The sequence below is a fragment of the Sciurus carolinensis genome, chromosome 17, assembly GCF_902686445.1.
Source record: "Sciurus carolinensis chromosome 17, mSciCar1.2, whole genome shotgun sequence".
Lineage (NCBI taxonomy): Eukaryota > Metazoa > Chordata > Mammalia > Rodentia > Sciuridae > Sciurus > Sciurus carolinensis.
In genome coordinates, this window is record NC_062229.1 from 5,328,026 (window position 1) to 5,348,488 (window position 20,463).

At 51.7% G+C, this 20,463-nt stretch overlaps 2 protein-coding genes across 3 annotated transcripts; one reads left to right on the forward strand and one right to left on the reverse strand.

The window, feature by feature from the left end:
* Positions 1-17: 17 nt before the first annotated feature.
* On the forward strand, positions 18-904 carry Rps28 (ribosomal protein S28). The gene is made up of 4 exons (XM_047531437.1): positions 18-123; positions 218-265; positions 542-675; positions 833-904. Exons 1-3 carry the CDS (start codon positions 85-87, stop codon positions 662-664), a joined length of 210 nt encoding a protein of 69 aa, XP_047387393.1. The 5' UTR covers positions 18-84; the 3' UTR covers positions 665-675; positions 833-904.
* Positions 905-1,087: 183 nt separating this feature from the next.
* Kank3 (KN motif and ankyrin repeat domains 3) lies at positions 1,088-13,580 on the reverse strand. Of its 2 annotated transcripts, none has more exons than XM_047532439.1 (11): positions 13,546-13,580; positions 9,808-9,869; positions 7,765-9,039; positions 7,586-7,685; positions 7,179-7,382; positions 6,998-7,082; positions 6,255-6,471; positions 2,580-2,719; positions 2,276-2,476; positions 2,094-2,192; positions 1,088-1,408 (listed from the first exon to the last, which is right to left on the reverse strand). In XM_047532439.1, the coding sequence occupies exons 2-11, from the start codon at positions 9,839-9,841 to the stop codon at positions 1,328-1,330; spliced, it is 2,436 nt and encodes an 811-aa protein (XP_047388395.1). In that variant the 5' UTR covers positions 9,842-9,869; positions 13,546-13,580; the 3' UTR covers positions 1,088-1,327. The 2 variants fall into 2 exon arrangements, with proteins under 2 accessions (XP_047388395.1, XP_047388396.1); XM_047532440.1 differs by lacking the exon at positions 13,546-13,580 and adding an exon at positions 12,856-12,897.
* Between the last annotated feature and the right edge of the window lie 6,883 nt (positions 13,581-20,463).

Consider the following 20,463-nt stretch of genomic DNA (forward strand, 5'->3'; position numbering starts at 1 on the left):
GGAGTGGGCGTGGCTAGAGTGTTGTATAAAAGCTGTCCCGGAGACACGTGACTCCTCTCCACCGACAGCCGCTGCGCCGCCATCATGGACACGAGCCGTGTGCAACCCATCAAGCTGGCCAGGGTGAGGCGGGAGCCCGATTTGGGGCGCAGGGAAATTGAGAGAGTAGGTAGAAGTACCGGGAAGTCCGGGTCTGACTATAACTTTTTTCCGCCAGGTCACCAAGGTGCTGGGCAGGACCGGCTCTCAGGGACAGTGCACGCAGGTGAGCGGGTGGGGGCGCCCGGACGACTTGGGAGGATCTGAGCCCCGATGAAAACCCTTTTCCTGCTCCAGAACCTACCTAATGGGATCTGAGAACCAACGTTCCTTTTATCCTGGAGCTCTGAGCCCCGGCCATCTCATTTCCCTCGGGCTCCGATGTTCCCCTTAAGTGTCTCAGGTCTGTTCCCGATAGATCCTCTGAACCCGTGTCTGCTTTCCACCCCGGGGTGACTCTCATTGGCCCACCCTCACTCCTGCCCTCCCGGTGGGCCTGTAGGTGCGCGTGGAATTTATGGACGACACAAGCCGCTCCATCATCCGCAACGTGAAAGGCCCGGTCCGTGAGGGCGATGTGCTAACATTATTGGAATCAGAGCGAGAGGCTCGGAGGTTGCGCTGATCTTGGTGCTGGTGGGTACAGAGGCGGCCCCTATTAGATCCTTGGCTAAGCCCGGGGGTGAGAGGGTCTTAGGAGGTGGAAAGGATCTGTAGAGACTGGCAAGAGTGAAGAGAATTTTGGTAGTTGCTGAGGGCTCTGCCTGTATCTCATACTCTGGTCTGTTTACAGGTTCCTGGATCTGTACTGCTCGGCCTACAGGATGATCTGCACTTGTTAAATAAATAAAGTGTTTGTATTGTATGTAAACTCTAGTTTTTGTCTGGGCTGTTAGCTAGGTTTTCTTTTGGCCCTTTACTGTGTGACCCCCAAAGTGGTCACAAACCCTCAGAATCTGGAAACCTTAAGGGGGGTGTGTCTTTTCCCAAGAAGGGGAACCATGCATATGTGTTGTCCCCCTGTCCCCCCCAGACAAAACACAAGCTTAGTAGAAGTCTTTTATTAGGAAAGAAGTTTTGGGGAGTGGTTAGACCAGGAGTTATATTACTCCCCCAGGTCCCACCTCACCTTGGTGGGTTCAGGGTAAAGGATTCCCTCACACTGAACCATCCCAGCTGAAGCAGCTTTTCTGTCAGGCTAGGGTAAGCATCTGTACAGAGGACCCTGACCCTGTTCTGGGAAGGATCTCCCTTTATTCTCTGATCCAGGTCTAGTGTGCTGGGCAGCTCATTGAGGCTGGGAGTCCTCTCCATTGTCACTGCCTTCTTCTCCAGGTGTAGCTGTTGGGGAGTCTGGAGGCAACTGGCTCTGGAGACAGAGGAAGGAAAGGGGTCCTGCTGCAGAGTCTTGCAGAAGTCTGGGGGGTTTTAACCCCAGGCTTGTGAATATTTGACCTAGTAGGTCCCTTTGTGATCATTTCTAAAGATTAACTTCACCCTTTACTATGGATTTAGGCTGCCTGGTTTGAATCTTGGCTCTGCCCCTGTCTTGGAAGAGATGCTTGACTTCCATTCCCACATCTCTAGTGGGGTGAGTGTAGGATGGGTAACAGAGTTGGATAAACTGAGTAAAGTCCTGAGAACAGCCAGGCACTTGCCATCTAGTAAAAGCTTCTATGCCTAGACCCACCCTCCCCACTGCTGGCAAGCTTTCCTCCATTCTCTATAGTCCTGGATTTGTGGAATGGGGCACCACCTTCCTCCACCCTATTACTGAAGGGCTCCCTTTACTTTGATATAGTATCCTCAGGGCAGGTAGCAGGAGCCCACCAACACACCTTCCTCTCGTTAGGACCTTAGTCTCATGGCCTGGCCCTGAGAGGTATATGTATCTTACAGGTCAGTATTTTGCAGGTTAAACATCAAATCATAGCCACATAGGAAAATCCAGACACGGATTCCACCCCCCACCCCCCACCCCCGTGCTCTCCAGGAAGGGAAGCCTGGGGCTGGCTTAAACCAAACCTGATCTGCAGCTGGGAGGCTGTGCTCACCTGAGAACTAGGCTGGCTGGAGCTCAGGTGGGCGTGCAGCAGAGCAGCCACCTCATCCTGCTCAGCCTCCAGGGCGATGGCCAGGGCACTGGTGCCCTCCTGAGGAAAGTTAAGACATCAGGTCCCTAAGCCACAACATGGGCACACACACCCTGCCATTCAGCACCGTGGTAGTGGCTCACGTTGTCAAGGATGGCAGGGTCACAGCCTGGCTGGGCCAGCAGCAACCGAACAGTGTCCAGTCGTCCATACTCGCTGGCACACATCAGTGCCGTGGCCCCATCTGCATCCTGTGCGTTCACATCAGCCCCACACTCTAGCAGGGCTGCCACCATGTCCTGGCGGCCATGGCTGATGGCCAGCATGAGGGCTGTCTGTCCTGTCTGGGCAACAAGAAGTGAGGATGGAGGGTCAGAATCTGCACTTAACTCTAGGGAGAAGGGACCCCACCCGCTAGACTCAGTCAGAGTAGGCATGTCCACACACCTGGCTGGCTTTGGCATTTACATCTCCCATGCTGAAGAGTCTCTGGACCACTGCCATGTCCTCTGGCCCCACAGAGGTGAGTGCAGCCAACATGAGTGCAGAGTAGCCAGCTCGGTTCTGGCGGTTGACCTCACAGACCCCTGGTTGGGGAGACAGGCTGGTCAGGCAACAAGCCTATATTGCCAACTCAACCTCGCCCACGCCTCCCTCCAGGCCTTAAATTCTTTTCCATGCCTAATGGTGGTCACCATTCATTCTTCTCTCTTCCTACACTGTCTCTCCCCCAGGGTCGTCTCATCTCACCTCAGTAAAGCCTTCCCTGACTCCCTATTTCAAACTGGTCAGGTTTTGCTGGTTGCTGCATCCCTCAGTGCTTTTAACAGTACATGACACATAGTTGATGCTCAATAAGCATTTGTTGACAGTGAATGGATGTCTATTTTCATGGCTACCATCCACCAAACCATAATTATTGCTCCCCTAGAGAATGGCCAGGCACCACCCTGGTTTCAGTCCACTCCATCTTCCATGCAGCAGCCAGAAGCAGCACTTGGAAGGCTTTTGGCTCAGTCACCTGCCTGTTAAAATCTTGTTTTCCTACTTGCTCCTGGAATGCAGGCTCTGGCCCACCATGACTTGAGACTTTTAAATAGCTTCTGATATTTCCTGGGGGTGTTTTGTTTTCTGGTGCTGCAGATGCAATCCAGGACCTGGTGTATGCTATGCCACAGTTCTATGCCCACCCCTGATCTTTCCTCAGAAATCCTCAGCACCCCCCTGAACCCCAGCCTGTGTTATGGGGTAAAAAGATGCTGAAGTTCTACCCCACCAGTACCTGTGAACATTAACTTATTTAGAAATAGTCTGTGCAGATATAACCAAGTTAGGCTGAGGTCACTGATTGACGTCCTTATCAAGGAGAAACAGATAATGCCACATAATCATGGAGACAGAAATCGAAGGTAAGCTACCAGTCAAGAAACAGTAAGATTGCCGCTGAGCACCAGAAGCTAGGAGGAAGACTTGGAACAGATTCTCCCTCCAAGCCCCCAGCAGGAACCAACCCTGCTAACCCTTGGTTTCAGGTTCCTGAACTAAAAGCAGATAAGTTTGTGTTGTGTTAGGCTCACATGTGGTACTTGATGGCAGTCCCAGAAAATAAAGAGATCCTGATTGATGCTGTTCACCCTTCAGAACTAAATACATTGGCTTGGTTTCATTGGTCAGTTCTGTTGCCATCCAGGCCCTCTTCATAGGACCTGTCTCCATTGGGATCACATTTGGGGGGTTCGTTTGGCATTGGGGTTTGGACCCAGAGGCACTTCACCCCTGAGCTATAGTCCCAACCCTTTTTATTTTGAGACCAGGTCTCACTAAATTGCAGAGGCTGGCCTCAAACTTGGGACCCTCCTGCCCTGCCTCCCAAGCTGCTGAGATGACAGGTGTGTGCCACTGCACCCAGCTGGAGTGGCCATTTTTATGCATGCCTCCCCAACATTCTGGAAGCTCCATGATGATAGATGGTTTGGGGAGATGTATGGGGGAGGAACAGTGGGGGCCCTAGAGTAAGGAGCTGGATCAGGGTCATGTTAGGATACTCTAGTGAAGGAAGACACTGAAGCGATGGATTGGGAGTAAAGGGTCAAGTCAAGGTGAAATCGAAAAGGGAAGCCTGGGGGTGTAGCGCCTAGCATGCACAAAGCCCTGGGTTTGGTTCCCAGCACCAAAAAAAAAAAAAAAAATTAAAATTGGGTGTTCTCACTTTGTGGTGTGCCAAGTGGATGTTGTTTTCCACAGATTTCTATGACAACTGGAAAATGTCAGGTGGAAAGGGGGACACACAAAAATAAGCAGAGTGGGGTCTCCCTCTGTATGCTAGCCAGGGAACCAGCCCATTTTAACCTTCTTCCTTTCTTTCCCCTTGCCCTTCCCAGCTACCCCTGAGATTTTTCCTGAAGGATTACTCCTGCCTTTTTTTTTTTTTTTTTTTTTTCCTTTGAGACACTTCTTGTCCCACTAAGTTGCTTAGGGCCTCACTAAGTTGCTGAGGCTGGCTTTGAACTTGGAATTCTCCTGCCTCAGCTTCCCATTATGCTGGGATTACAGGTGTGCACCACCTTGCCCAACTAAGGATCACCCCGTTTTCTTTGTGTGTGTGTGTGTGTGTGCACGCACAGGTGTGTACACGTGTGCACATGGTGCTGGGGACTGAACCCAGGGCCTTGCAATTCCAGATAAGTGCACTTGCACTGAGCTACACCCAAGGATCACCCCATTTCTTGATTCGTCCCTGGTTGTATTTTGTCATGGCCATTACCCCTACCTGAAATTATTTGATAAATGTCTCTCTACTCGCCACCAGCACACTCAGCCATTCATTCATGTTCTGTTTCAACCAACACTGGAGGATTCACTGTGTGCCACACTGGGACTTGCCCAGCCTGCAGAGTGAGGGGAGAGGTGGTGGGAGGAGTTCATGACAGGCCAAAGCAGGAAGAGCAGAGAGGCAAGGAAACAGGGGTGGGGTAACAAAATGGAACAGGAGCATCGGGGGTTTTTTAGAGGGGGATGTATGGATGATTGAACCCAGAGGAACTTCACCGCTGGACCACATCCCCAGCCCTTCTTTATCTTTTGAGACAGGGTCTCACTAAGTTGCTGAGGCTGGCTTTGAACTTCAGATCCTCCTGCTTCAACCTCCCAAGACACTGGGTGTATACCACTGCGCCTGGTGAGTATTTGTTAATTGTCCCCATAAGAACCAAGGATTGTTGAGGTTTGGAACCAGAGCCAGTGTGCTGAGAAGTGAGAATCAGGAGGAGGGGTCATGGGAAGTGAGACAGTGGAGGGGACAGAGTTACTGATATCATGGTCTAGGGGTGACCTTGTAAAGGTAAGGCTGATGTGGAGCAGAGGCCAAGGTCAAGGGAGGGGAGCAGGCCAAGGTGCTGGGAAGCCAGGAGGTTTGAGGAGTCAGGCGGATAATGGAACTGGTGAATGTGGACAGTGGTTGGTATATGGTCCACCGTCGCACCTGTGCTTGGTCTCATGGGGAAAACAACCCATTAGGCTCACAGTAAATGTCTGTGCACTCAGCAGTATCCAGGTGTGTGCACCTCTGCAGAAGATAAGGCAGGGGAGGAGCAAGCAGGAGGCAGATGAGTGGGAACAGCACCCCTGCCTGGGAAGGCAGTCAGCCCTGAGCAGCAAGTACCTGCCCTGGAGGCTGGACATTGGGAGTCAGCAACTCAGGAATGCCAGGGCTGGAGATTCAGGGACAGAGGCATGGTGGGCAAATACTCCGACTACATGCTCAGTACATTTTACAAGTCTCATTACAGCTGCCAAGGAGGAGAGGCATCACTATCCCGATTTCACAGATGAACATGCTAAGGCTGGTGAGATTAAAGTCCTAAATTGAGGTCTGTCTAATCCGAAAGCTAGGTGTCTCCATCCCTGCAAAGTAGGAGGAGGGCCAGGGCAGAGCTGAGGGCTGTGGTGGAATCAAAAGGACCTCGGCAATCCATCCACGATTGAGGAAGGGCCAGTGGTGCCCTCTGCTGGCCACCCCTTTCCTACAGTTTTCCTCCAGGGTCCCCTAGCCTGACTGGGCTCCGGCCCTGCCCTCCGTGGCCCCCCATCCCCTGGTCCCACCCACCCTTCCTTGACTCTGACCCGTATCCAGAAGCAGGCTCGAGATGGCCAGGTTCCCGTGGGACACGCTGTAGTGCAGCGCGGTGTTCCCGTTGCCATCTGCCAGGTTCACCACATGAGCCAGTAGCTCGCCTCCCAGGTGCGCCACCCCTCGTAACACCCCAGCTACGGTCTCAGCCTGAGAGCGCCGCTGACTAGACACTCGAAACCACTCCTGGGCCACAAGACGCGCTGCGTTCTGCCATGACAGGAACATAGGTGTCAACGATGGTCCAAGACAGGTTGGCAGAGGGAAATGGGGGGGGGGGGGACTGGCAGAGACGGAAAATTACTGCTTGTCCGAGTAGGGGGCAAATGGGAACCCAGATGGAGGGCTGGGGCCACACCCCCTTCAGAGAAGAAGTACAGTCAGTGGGGTTCCCAGGCTCGAAGGGACGCGGGTCCTACTCTTCTGGGAAATAATCTGTGGGAGAGCTTGGAGAGGGGAAGATGCCAAGTGTTTGCCCTGGGGAGTCCGGGAGTGGGGCTGGGCCTTGGATCAGTGATGAGCACTGCAGTGAGCTCCTTTAGGGAAACAAGGGTTTGCTGTCCTGTGATGGAGATCCCTTCAGGGAGCCTACAGTAAGGGGAGGTCCCTGGGGAGAGGGGACGGAGCTTAGGTTTCCTCTTTTAGGAAACCCGACTGGCTTACCTAAGAGGACATCAGGAAAAAATCACTGGTGGGGCCCCTGCGGTCCCCCGGGGAAGGGTTTCCCTTTACTCACGCCATCGCGGGCAATTCCACGGGGTCGGCCCAGCTGCCGGTGCAGCGCAGCGCACGCCTCTCTTAAACGTGGGCTCAGCTCGCACCTGCAGAGAGGCCAGGCGAGGTTCAGCAGCTATGCGCAGCAGCTGAGACCTGAACCAGAGCAAACGCCCCCACTCCAGATCTCTAGCGCCACTCACCTCCCCTGTGTCCCTAGCTGAGGTTCTGCGTCCACCTCAGGCTCTGGGTCCGGGAAGTCCCTGCCGCTGGGAGGACCAGGGGTGCCGGAGTCGGATCCTCCGCCGCTGTCCTCCCCGGATCCTGAAGAGCTATTCCTCTGAGGCTCCGAGACTCCCTCTTCGCTGTCGCTGTCGCTGGCATCCTCGCTGGAGGAGCTCTCATACCTGGGGGTGGGGTGGGAGGCGGCTGCTGAGCTTCTCCTGTGGGCTCATTCTAGAGTGCTGCGAGGTGGGAGTGGCTGTCCTCATTTTACAGATGAAGAAACTGAGGATTGCTAAAACCACGCTGCGAGCAGAGGGGCAGATAGGGATTCACACCCTTCCAGGTCCCCGCAGCTGCTGCCACACGAAAGGGGGAAAGCGCTCACTCTCCGTTGAGGACCCCAACAAACTGCAGGCTCTTGGGTCCAGGGCTGGGTTGAGCGCCAGGTGTACCGTCTCTCTTCTTCATGATGGATTTGAGGATGCCTGGCAGGGATCAGATGAGGGCATTAAGTTTGGAATTGGAGGCAAGCAGGTCAGGGCTCGGCGAGGGGTTGGGACTCACCCGCGGGGGCCACGGCCTTGTCTCCAGCCGTGGGTAGGGGCGGGTTCTCCTGAGTCAGGGAGGTGGCCTCCGCTGGGGGCTCCGTCTGCGTGACCTTCTCGGCACAACCCCACGGAGTTTGGGTGGCAGCCTCGTGCAGCTGGGTCGTGGCCGCCGCCGCAGCCACAGCAGCAGCCTGGCGGGCATTCTCCAGCTCCTGCAGCCGGCCGCGCAAAAGCTCGCTCACCCCGCGCTGGTGCTCCAGACTGGCGCGTAGCAGCTCCAGCTCGCGCTCAGCGACCTCGGGGAGCCCCAGCAGCTCCTCGGTTACCCACGCGTCCGCCTCAACGGTCTTGGGAGCCGCCTCCACGCCGGCCTCCCAGGTCTTCGGAACTGCCTGGGCACCCGCCTCTTGGATCTCAGGCACCGCCTGGGTGCCCGCCTCCCGGGTCTGGGGCGCTCCATCAGGAGTCCCGGCACCCTCGCTGTGCCTCACAGCCAAACTGTCGGGGCCGTCAGCCCGGGGGATGGCTTTAGAGCGGACGCCACGCTCGGAGGTGGCCAGGCGCTCGGTGAGCCGCCGCAGCTGGGCGAGCTTGTACGGGCGCTCCTCAACCTCCTTATCTGGTTCAGATTGCGCGCGCCCCGCCAGCAGACGCGCCTTCTCGGCGCGCAGCGCGCGCACCTGCTCCTGCAGCTCGGGCAGCGCGCGCGCCTGATCCTCGAGCTCGCGCAGGCGCCGCAGCGCCGCGGCCATCTGCTCGCGCACCAGTTGCAATTGTGCAGGGCCTGGCGAGGCGGGGGCGGGGTTGTGGGCAGGGCTGGGGGCGGGGCTACTGCGGCCGGACCCGCGCGGGCTTCGTGGGACCCCGCGGGAGGGGCTGAGCGCGCGCTCGTGCGCCTGTGCCATCTCCAGTCGCCGGCTGGTCTCCAGCAGCGTGTGCTCCACGCGCGGGTTGCGCACGAGTGAGCGCGGCGAAAGCGGCGGCAACTGGAGCCCCGGGGCCCCTGGGGAGAGTGCTCCGGAAGCTCCACCTTCATCACTAGCCAGGGACTCACTGGATGTCCAAGCGCCTGGACTTCGCGCGCCCGCGAGACCGGACCGGGGCGCGCGAGGACGGCGCGCGGGCGGGGGTCCCGGGGTTCGGCGGATGATGGGGCCGCGCTCCAGCTCCTCCACATATTTGAGGAAGTCCAGGTCCAGGTGGAAGCCATAGGGTGTCTCCACAGAATAGGGTGAGCTCGGGCTCCGGGCACCCCCAGTGGGACCAGGGAACAGACAAGGAGCTCCTAAGTCTGTGGGAATGACAGGAGAACGGTCGTCAGGCCCAGGAAACGCCGGAGAGAAGAGTCAAAAGTAGGCATCCCCCTCGGCCCCACCAGGCTTTTGCACACCTGCCATTACACATACCCACACTCCAGGCTGGCACGTCTATCTGCACCCAAATAGTCATGCAATCATGAGTCTATTGAGCGACTACTGGGTGCCAAGCACTATTCTAGACCCTGGGGATACAGTAGTGAGCAAAACAAACACCCATGCCCTCTGGTAGAGAAGAGATAAATAAACAGTCATTCCAGATGGTGAGAAGGGCAATAGTAATACGAGCATATAAAATAGAGAATCACTGGAGGGAACAAAATTGGTCCTGGTATTAGGGAAGGTTTCCTGTGGAGGGGACCTAAAAGTTGATGAGAAGGATGCAGCTTCAGACATAGGGTCAAGAAGAAAACAGTCCATGAAGACCCTGGCATAGGGGTGGGCAGGGTCAGCTGGGGTAAAGGTGGGATGAAAGCCAGGTGTTCCCAGCAGGGAAGGAAGCACGTGCAGTAGAGGGAGAGAAAAAGGCAAGGCCAGACTGCAGTCCTCCAGGGCCACCTTGGAGAGTTGGGACTTTAGTCTATCAGATAGGGTGCCATGGGTTTTAAGCAGGGTCATGATGTTGTGAAGTGGGCCTTTGGAAAGGGCCCTGTTTTAAAGGAAGGAACTGTAGGGCTGCGTCCACACACAGGGGCACCAAGTATGGTTCTCTGCACATCATATATTCCATTTTGCACACTCACCAGGCAGGTTCTGATTCAGGGCAAACTTGGCCATGTTTCCTGGAGTAGCTGCTAGACACACCCTGCAAAAGGCCCCCGGAGAGGTGAGGGTGATGCCCCAGCCCCAGCCCTCTAGCTTGAGCTTCTGGAGTCTCTGAGGTATAAACCTATCCAAGGGTTTTTCTCCACTCCACTTCACTCATCTCACACACAGGCTCTCCTTCCTCCTCCCTCAAAAGACCTTGAAACAGTGGATTAAATCAACATAGGGATCCCCACGTCCCAGGCTTGGGCAAGTAGGAGGCAGGAAAGGCATAAGACGGTCAAGAAAACAAGAGTCTCAAAGTGGGGGAGGCACGCCAGACCTACTGGGTTTTCTGTCAATCCCTGGGGAAAATTAGAAATTTATGCTCAAGAGTGTGTAGGCTGCAAGTCTTTAGAGAAGGGGAAAGCTGGAAGATCAAGGGCTTGTTAAAATCTCATCTAGTGAGATTGTGCATATTAAAAAAAAAAAAAAAAGATTTCTTGGGCCTGGGGATACAGCTTAGTGATAGAGCATTTGTGCAAGGCCCTGGGTTTGATCCCTAGCACCAAAACAACAAAACAAACTCAAAACAAGGAGGGGGGAGGCATTTCTTGAAAGTTTTTTTCCTCAGAGAAATGTAAATAAGACATAAATGTACCTGTGCATTTTTACCCAGGTCACAGAGAGACCCTTCCAGAAATGATGGAGAATCGTGGACTGGGTACACCCAGGTTGCAACCAGTGAATACCTCTCTCTTTGGAATATCTCTAGTGGAGTACCACAGGGCTCTGTCCTTGGCTTGTAAGAGTCGGTAATGAAACCTAACGTACCTAGGTGACCAAAGGTGTAGCTATACGTGGGGAATGGGAGGAGGGTGACAATATGAAGTGAAGGAGATTGGGTCATATCTAATAATGTGACATTTAATGAAGACAAATAATGAGTTCAGAACTTTGGTTCAAAAAGCTCAGGATGGCTAGGTGTGGTGGCACATGCTTGTAAGTCCAGTTCCTTGGATGGCAAGTTGGAGAGACCAACCTGTCTCCCACTTCATGAGACCCTATCTCAAAAATTTAAAAGGCTGGAGATGTAGCTCAGTGATAAAGCACCCTGGGTTCAATCCCCAGTACCCCATACAAAGCACAGAATGGGGCCAGCCATGGTGGTGCCTCCTGTAATCCCAGGTACTCTGGAGGCTGAGGCAGGAGGATGGCAAGATCTAGGCAGGCCTGGGTAACCTAGACCCTGTCTCAACATAAAAAATTAAAAAAGGTAAAAGGGCTGGTGATGTAGCTCAGTGATAGAGCAACCTTGGTTCAACCCCTAGTTGAGGGGAAAACAGAAGGGGGAGGAGGAGAAAGTAGAGAAGGGAAGTTGTTGAAGAAAAAAGGAAAAAGGTGGGGTGTAACTCAGTAGTACGGTGCTAGCCTAGCATGCATGAGGCCCTGGCTTTGGTCCCCAGCAACACACACACATACACCCACACACACACACACACACAAGCACAGGATGGGAAAGATGGGATTTTGGAGAGCTCTCATAGAAAACCCTCAGGGAGAGGAAGCAACTTGTATCAGGTGCCTACTGTATGCCCTTAGTGATTAAATGTAACCACTGATTAAATGTAACTGCAAGGTAAAGGTTATTGTTTACATTTTACAGATGGGAAAACTGATGCACAGAACAATTAAGTCCAATATGAGAAAACTCATATTGGGCCCGGCCCACTTTCTGGAGACCCCTTGCCAGCAGGACCCAGCCACAACTTCTCACTACCACCTCACCTGTCCAACTGTCCACTGGTACCAGTCAGAACCAATCCATCCTCTCCCTGGCTCACTGCCCATCTGTTCTAACCACCTGGCAACCCTCCCATCCACCTTTCCAGCCTTTGCACTCCTGATGGCTACCCATGTGCCTAACACCGCCAGCCACTTGGCACACCTGCCAGACTCATCACCCTGATCGACTCTGGGGGACCCCCTTCCACTCCCCACCTGTGTCCAGCCTTGGTCCTTGATACTTCCCTCCCACTCCAAGACCAGGAAGGGCTCCTTCCAGTCCCCAGGCAGCTGTTTCCTGTCCCCTCGCACCAGTGGAAGGGGCGGGCCAGCAGGGCAGCAGGTCATCACTGAGGACAGCCAGTACCTCTCACAACTTGTTTTCAGGAAATAGTCAGGGAAAAAAAGGGTTTTGGAAAAAGCCTGGATTAGGGTCTGGACCTGCCTTTCACACAGCTGGTGCATGACTGAATGAGGTCAGCCCCCTCCTCCGGTGACCTGGTCACACCCAAGCTGAGGATCTGGGATGGAGAACACAGCTGTGGTCATCCCTAAGACCTGAACCAGCGGAGCAGTTGGACCCAGAGGCTGAACTGAGTAATGGGTGGATGGCCCCAGGACAGTAAATAACAATAACAACACTTTTCCATCTATTATGGGTCAGCTCTTATTCTAAGGAATTTATGGGTATTAGCTTATCTTTCCCCCTGTGGTACTGGGGGTGGAACCAGGCCAGGCACATAGCTAGGCAAGTGCTCTACCACTAAGTTACAGCCACAGCCCTTTATTTTATTTGTTTGTTTGTTTGTTTGTTTTTGAGACAGAGTCTTGCTAAGTTGCCCAGGCTGACCTCGAGCTTGGGATCTTCCTGCCTCAGCTTACCCAGTTATTGAGATTACAGGCTTGCGCCTCTGCTCCTGATATGACCACTATACTTGCCTGCCTTCTAGAAAGAACCCCTTCCTCTCCCCAAGAGCCGAGGCCCTCCCAGCCTGCACCCATCAGTCCCTGCCTGTGTCTCTGACTGGGGGCGAGGGGAGAGAGGAGGGGCAGGCCTACAATCCCGGTGCCCCAGAGCCCGCAGTCTCCCTGGAGCAGCGCGAGTAGCCTCCCTCCCCTCTCCTCCGCTCCCTGCCCTGGCTGTCACAGCTAGATCCGGATCCTCCGCCTGAGACCCCTCATTAGGCCATCAGAGCTGACGCCACACGCCCCCACTCCCGCCCCTGAGACTATTTCGAGATTCGGAGCCGTGATCACGAAACCTGAGGGATAGCCGAGGCGGCAGGCAATGCGGGTCCTGGTCCAGAGCTCCCGGACTGAGGCCCCGGGGGTGGCACCCTCGAAGGCTGTGGCGGGACTCCCAGACCCCTGGGATGGGGGTGGAGGCCGATGACGCAGGAGAGTGGGGTGCCCGGGTTAGCACCCCCCCCCCCCACTATCACCCGCAAGTCAGGTCGGCCTTGCAGAGACAAGGGCAGCTTCCTACAGGAAACGCCGCCGGGCGGTCCCATCCGCTGCCCATTGTCTGCGGGTCCCGGGGCCGTCGGTCCCTCCCCCCCAACACGGTTTCCGCATCCCCCCACCCCACCCCGCCGCCACCCGCACCCAGCCCAGAGCCAGAGGGTAGGTCTAGGTCCCCAAGCCGTCCGGGAGCGACTCTGGGAAAGAGCCCGGAGTCGCGTGGGGCACTAGGGGCGAACAAGCCCCGCAACTGGCTCTTGAAGAACGAGAGGTGGGCAATGTCCTGAATCCAGAGTCTCTCGACCCGCTCGGCTCGCTACCCACCCGGGGCTCCACTTGTCGGAGGGGTCCGGGTGGGAGGACAGAGTGCCCACCCCGTCGCAGCACGCCGAGCCTGCAGAGAGACTAGAAGTGCAGCGCCCTGCCCTTCCCGGTGCGTCCCCGGATCCCCTCCAGGACCCCAAGGGTGTCCCCGCAAGCTGGCGCTTTACCTGAAGCGGCAGCCCTGGCCTCGCCCGCACCCGAGCCCGCCCCCTCGAAGCTCGGGGACGGGTTATCAAGGCCTTGACCCTAATTGACGGCCACACCAGCCAACCAACTCCCATGGCTTCCTAGCTATCCAATGGTGAGGCGGAATGGGCTGTGTGGGCAGGGCTGGGGCTGTGGGGCGCGGCTGGGGGTGGGGCCTGCAGTGACGGCTGGAGGACTGGGGGAGGGGGCAGTTGTTCCCTGAGGGCGGCTAAATTCTTCCCAGCCCAGGAAACCAGGGGGAGCCACAGGAGGACTCTGAGGAGAAGAATAAACCCGTAGGATCTGTATGACTGGTGCCCAATGTCTGTGTGAGGCACCCCATCCTTCGCCCCTGCAGGGCCTTTGCATATGCTGTCTCACCGTTGAAACATTCTTCCTTGCACATGTTCTCTTGGCCACCTTTCCCTGTGTTTCTGTCCCACCCGCTAAAGGCCTAAGTTGCCCCTCCCCAATATCTCTCTCTCTCTCTCTCTCTCCCTCCCTCCTTCCCTTCCTCTCTTTCTCTCTTCTTTCATGTAGTTTTGGACTGAACCTAGGAGCACTCTCCCTCTGAGCTACATTCCCAGTCCTTTTTTAATTTATTTTATTTTTTAAATTTTGAGACAAGGTCTCCCTAGTTGCTGAGGCTAGCCTTGAATTTAAAATCCTCCTGCCTTGGCCTCCAGAGTAACTGGGATGAGTAGCTGGGATTACAGGTAATAGCTACCACCACACCTGACTGTAATAGCTATTTTCACTACATGAAAAACAAAGGTGTATGATTTGTTTGTTTGCTTACCATCTGTCTCCTCTACTTTAATGTATCAGCATCACAGAAATAGGGGAACTGATCGGTTTTATTCAGTGCCTCTGGCACACAGTAGGTGCTTCATAAATGCTTGTTGAAATAACTATCTAAATTACATTTAACTTTTTAAACCCTTGGGAGTATATTATGATCTAAAATGGCTATTTTGATTTTTTCCTATTAATTTAAAATGTGTTGAGTACCTACTGTGTGCCAGGCACTGAGCAGGTTTCTGAGGGGATACCATTTGTACCATCCTGTACCTTTCAAGCTAGGGTTCATACTAAGATTTATGTTAAGGAGTGTCAGTGGTTAGTCTGTAGGAGAAGAAGGACATAGAACTTAGGGAGAAGGTTCTCGAAGGCAGCCTGCAGAGTGACACTTGAAGGGTCCTCGAGGAGAAACGGCACATGCAAAGGAAAAGAAGGATGGAGTTCACACATGGGGACCTGGACTGAGTCCGTGCTGATGGGGGCAGGGCAGCTTTACAGCAACTCAGACTTTAATAGATTACGGTTCACCTGGAGGCAGGTGTTCATGTTCCCAAGATGCTTCTGTGTGTCCCAGGGCCCCTCTGTTTTAATTACAGGTACTCTAGTAAAACCACAATAATAGGTCAACATATAGTTTAATATCTGGTTCTCCTCTTTTTACGGAATTTCTGAGCTATTTTTGTTATTGGATAAATCAAAAAATTCTGTCACATCTCTCCATGAAAATTCCACTGGAATTTAAAAAAACATTCTTGTTGCAAAATCGAGCACTTGCTTAGCACGTGCAAGGCCCTGGGTTCAATCAGTCCTTGACACCAAATAATAATAATAATAATAATAATAATAATAATAATAATAATTTTAAATAAAATGAACACACACACAGAGCCAGATCTGGGAAACTAGATAAATCAAATGTATAGCTCAAGGAGTTACTCTAAGGAGAAGTTCTCAACAGGGGTGATTTTTCCCTTAAGGGACATGTGGCAACATCTAGAGGGTTATTTGTTTATTTCTTTTTGCTTTTGTGTGTCCCCTCCACACCCTGGGATGCTGGGGATGGACCCCAGGGCCTCACCCGTGTTAGATCCTCTACTATTGAGCTACACCCACAGCTCTAGAGGCATGATTGATTGATTGTCATGCCTAGGGAAAGGGTAGAACCCAGGGATGCAACTAAACATCCCTCAATGCACAGGGCTGCTCCCACAACCAAGAATTATCTGGTGCTAAGTTAAAATTTATAAAGTAAGCATCGTATAAATCACACCCAGGTGGACACTTAGCACTGTGCCAGCTATTCCAGAAACCCTCCATGGACATGCATCCCCATCACAGCTGCCCCCTCATGACCCAGGCTAACCAATGTCGTGACTCTTTTTTTTTTTTTTTCTCCTGCTCTCCCACTGGGGATCCAACCCAGGACCTTGCCCAGGCTAGGCAAGCAGTCTACCACTGAGCTACATCTGGCCCCTAGTCTCATTGCATTCACAGATTCTCCTCCATCCCATGCCGACCTTACAATAAATGGATTGCACAACTCTGGCTGCTTGTCCATGGCCCAGATGTTGTTGATGCTACACCCACAATGCAGGTAGTCAGTATTCTCCTCTTTGCCCTATGAATTGGCAGTTGCTAGCAGAACTGGGATGAGACCGATTTGATCCCTTTGGTATAATCACATGTGTGTGGTGTACATTCTGCAGGCTCTGGATGTTTGACTCTTTTCTTTCTTGAGGCTAACAGCCACCAAGGAGTAACTCATTAGGAGTTGCAAGAGAATGAGCTCTTTTGCATTTTTTCCTCATTTATCAGCACAAATTCTTTCTTTACAGTATGATTCCCTTATGTACTATTTGATTACTTCATGGTAGCTTCATAGGGGAAAGCTAAGAGTTTGATTCTTTCCCTTTTTATACTTATTTTCAAAATATTATAGTCCATACCCCCTTTATCCATGGACTTAATTTCCATGGTTTTGGTTAACTATAGTCAACCACAATCCAAAAATATAAATGGAAAATTCCAGAAGTAAATGATTTATAAAGTTTAAGTTGTGCCCCCAGTACCACAAAAAAAAAAAAAAAAAAGTTTAAGTTGTGCACTGTTCTGAGTAGCGTGATGAAATTTCATGCCATCCCACTCTGTTCTGCTTGGGTTGTGATCATCTCTTTGTCCAGTGTATCCATGCTCTATACACTACCTGCCCCTTTGTCACTCAGTAGCTGCCAAGGTTATCAGATTGATTGTTGTGGTAGCACAGATATTGTGTCAAAATAATTCTTATTTTACTTAATATGGAAACCAAACTGCAAGAGTAGAGAGAGTTGCAATTTTTATAGTGCATTATTATAATTATTCTATTATTAGTTATTGTTGATCTCTAACTGTACTCAAATTATAAATTGAACTTTATCAGAGGTATGTATGTATGAGAAAAAAAAAAACATAACACAAAGCAGGTTTGGCACCACCTTCTGTTTCAGGCATCACCTGGGGTCTTGGAACATAGTCCTCTCGGACAAAGGGGAACTATAGTACTGAATGGATCCCCATCCTCCTCTGAAGGTGGTGAGTTAGGTGGTTTTGTTTTGTTTCTGTTTTTCAGTACTGGGGATGAAATTCAGGGGCACTCAATCACTGAGCTATACCTTTAGCCCATTTTTTATTTATTTTGAGACAGGATTCATTGAATTGCCCAGGCCGGTCTTGATCTTGCCATTTACCACCTCAACCTTCCAAGTCACTGGGCTTACAGGCCTGCATCACCTTGCCTGACTGAATTAGGTTGTATTTTTATTTTATTTTATTTATTTCATTTTATTTTATTTGTACCAGGGATTGAACCCAGGAGTACTTAACCACTGAACCACATCCCCAGCCCTTTTTATTTTTTATTTTAAGACAGGGCCTTGATAAATTGCTGAGGCTGATTTTGAACTTGCAATCCTCCTGCATCAGTCTCCCAAGCCGCTGGGATTACAGGTGTTCTTGGTTGGTTTTTAATCATCATGAACTTAAGAATTTAAACACATTGTGCTTCAATCCATTGGAGCCACCCTTGCTGATGCCCTTATCAAGTCAATGGGACACTCCTCAGGTTGGTACCTATTGAAGCCACTCTAATAATCTTGGGAAAATTTTCTTTGCTCTCTGGCATCACCCAAGAACAAAACAAAACCCTTGTTGCCTCCTTAGCATGGGCAAGGCCCCTTGGACTCCCAGCACTACAAAAGAAAAGAAAAACCTGTTCACTGACTAAGAGGAATCCAAGGTGAATTTGAACTCTGCGCAACAGAGACTTCTGGTGGGCCCTGCAAGTTCGTGCTCACCCATTTGGAGCTATGGGACAGAAAGAAGGAGATTTCCCTGGGTGAGGAGAAGAGGGGTCGTCATCTTTTTAAATTATGTCTTTTACCCTGCTACTGGGTTCCTAACACCACATTCATGGTAGAAAATGAGACCCTTCTCTGAGGCTTGAGTCAGAATGGAAAAGAGGGAAGGAGGAGAAGGCTGCTGGCTACTCCAGACTGCCGGGGAAGCCCTTGGAAGCCACTCTCAGCCCCTTCACCATTTCAAGGACCTCCTGGAAACTCCAGAGCATCCCCCGCACCCACGTCTGGAATGCCCGGCTGCCCCAGAGAGGCCACGCCTGCCTCTCCACCTGCACGCCCCCAGCCTGAGGCCGATGTTCCAGGTTGGTGCTTCAAAGCACCAACATCTCTATCCACAGCAGCAGCCTGGCTCTGCCCACCGCCCCAGGCTCCCAATCCAGTTGGTCCGTATTCTGTTAGTCTCACCCCCCTAGATGGCTGGAGTTCCTCCCTGTCTGCCACCTCCAGTGATGAGAGACCATATCATCCGAGCATGCACCTCACTCCAGCTGCTCTCGGGTGCCAGTCCCCAGCTTTGAATAATTGATCTCATTCCCCACGCAGAAGCCTGCGGGAGTTTCCTGTGCCCCCAAGCATCGGAGAACAGTACTCAGTGCCCTGGAGGGGCACCAAACCTGACCCTCCCTCTGCCTTCCTCTGTTCATAGCAACTCTGTCCTTCCAGCCATCCAGGCCAACAGGGCCAGGATCACTCCCAGCCTTCTCTTTCTCTTTCCCGTATGGTCAAATACACCGCAAATCTCGTGGGCTCCATCTTAAAAATCTATTCATCATTCTCACCACCGCGGTGGCCCGCACCTGGGTCCAGCCCCCATCATTGCCTGTCTGCACCAGTGAAGTCTCCTCCCTCATCACCTGGATTCCATGTTTCACCCCCACACATCAGTCAGAGGGAGTCTCTTCTCATTTACGCCTTGTCATATTTTCCATGGCTCCCACCATTAGTCAAAGCCTAAGTCCCTCTAGTGGCTTGTAAGGATCTGCCCTATCACCTCCCTGCCTTCTCTCTTTCCTCTCTACTCTTCACTCTCTGCCTCAGTCACTCAGGTCTCCTTGCTTCTTCTCCAGCAGTCACACATGTATCTGCCTCAGGATCTTTGCACTGGCAAGTTTCAAATCCGGGAATGTTCTTGAACTTTCACACTTTCACCTCCCTGCTCAAATGCCCTCTTCTCACTGGGATCTGGTCACTCTACTTAAAATTGCACACATCCCTTCTCCCATTCATATCTCCCTCCTTACTGTTCGTCACTATGTAACACACTGCACATTTCCCTAACTTATCTTGTCTATTGTTTTTTCTATGCAGTAACCTGTCAGCTCCGTTAGGGTAAAGACCTTCGTCTCCCTGGTGCTTGAAACAGGGTCTGCTGGCACAAGGGAGGTGCTTCATCACTGTTGAATGAATGAATGAATGAATGAATGCATGCATGAATGAATGCATGAAGGCATTGCTATTAAAAATGAGACAGCCGGAAAGGAGGAGGAAATAGGGGTTTGAAGAAGGAACTTGCTAATCATCGTTTCCATCCCCCACTTGACTCTGCCTCAGAATCTCTGGACGCATAGATTCATCTTCCCCAAGGCTGTCCTCGGGTGCACCTGCCGCCCTCAGAAGCCGCAGGTGGCGCGGGTCCTTCCTGCAGCCTGGGAACAGCCCCAAAGTGCGCGTGGGCCACCTCCACAGCTGTCGTCAGATTTGCCACCAGGGGGCGCGTCTGTCCCTATTATATCACGGGGACCAGAGGACCATAGGAATACTTGTAAGAAGGAATTTTCCTTCAAGGAAAAAAACAGCAAAAAGTCATATCTTGCTTTTTCTTATTGTCATAAAAATAACTTATAAATTTCTAAAAAGAATAGTATTCACTATATAAAATTAGGAGATTCTGAAAAAGTTAAAAATCCCTATACTAAGAACCTAATCACTCCTAGAAACCTAATATTACCTCTACCAAGATTTTACTTTGTTCGCTCTTTGTCATTTGTATAAACCAAAGTTTTTATTTTGGAAAAAATTTTAACAACAAAAAGTAGAGAAGTTTACTTACCACTACTAAGCAGTACACTTAAGAATCCTTAAATGCTCAATTTTATATTATGTATATTTTGGCACAATGAAAAACCACAGTAGAGAGATTTTTTTTTTTTTTGTACACAAATGGGATACATGTTGTTTCTCTGTTTGTACATAGAGTCAAGGCATACCATTTGTGTAATCATATGTTTACATAGGGCAATGATGTTTGATTATTTTTTTCCTTCCCCCCCACCCCTCCCACCCCTCCCACCCCTCTTTCCCCTCTATACAGTCCTTCTTTCCTTCATTCTTACTTCTCTCCTTATCCCTAACCCTAAACCTAACCCTAAACCTAATGCTAACCCTTCCCACCCCCCATTATATGTCCTCATCCGCTTATCAGCGAGATCATTTGTCCTTTAGTTTTTTCAAATTGGCTTATCTCACTTAGCATGATATTCTCCAATTTCATCCATTTGCCTGCAAATGCCATAATTTTATCATTCTTCATTGCGGAGTAATATTCCATTGTATAAATATGCCACAGTTTCTTTATCCATTCATCAACTGAAGGGCATCTAGGTTGGTTCCACAATCTGGCTATGGTGAATTAAGCAGCAATGAACATTGATGTGGCTGTATCTCTGTAGTATGCTGATTTTAAGTCCTTTGGGTATAGGCCAA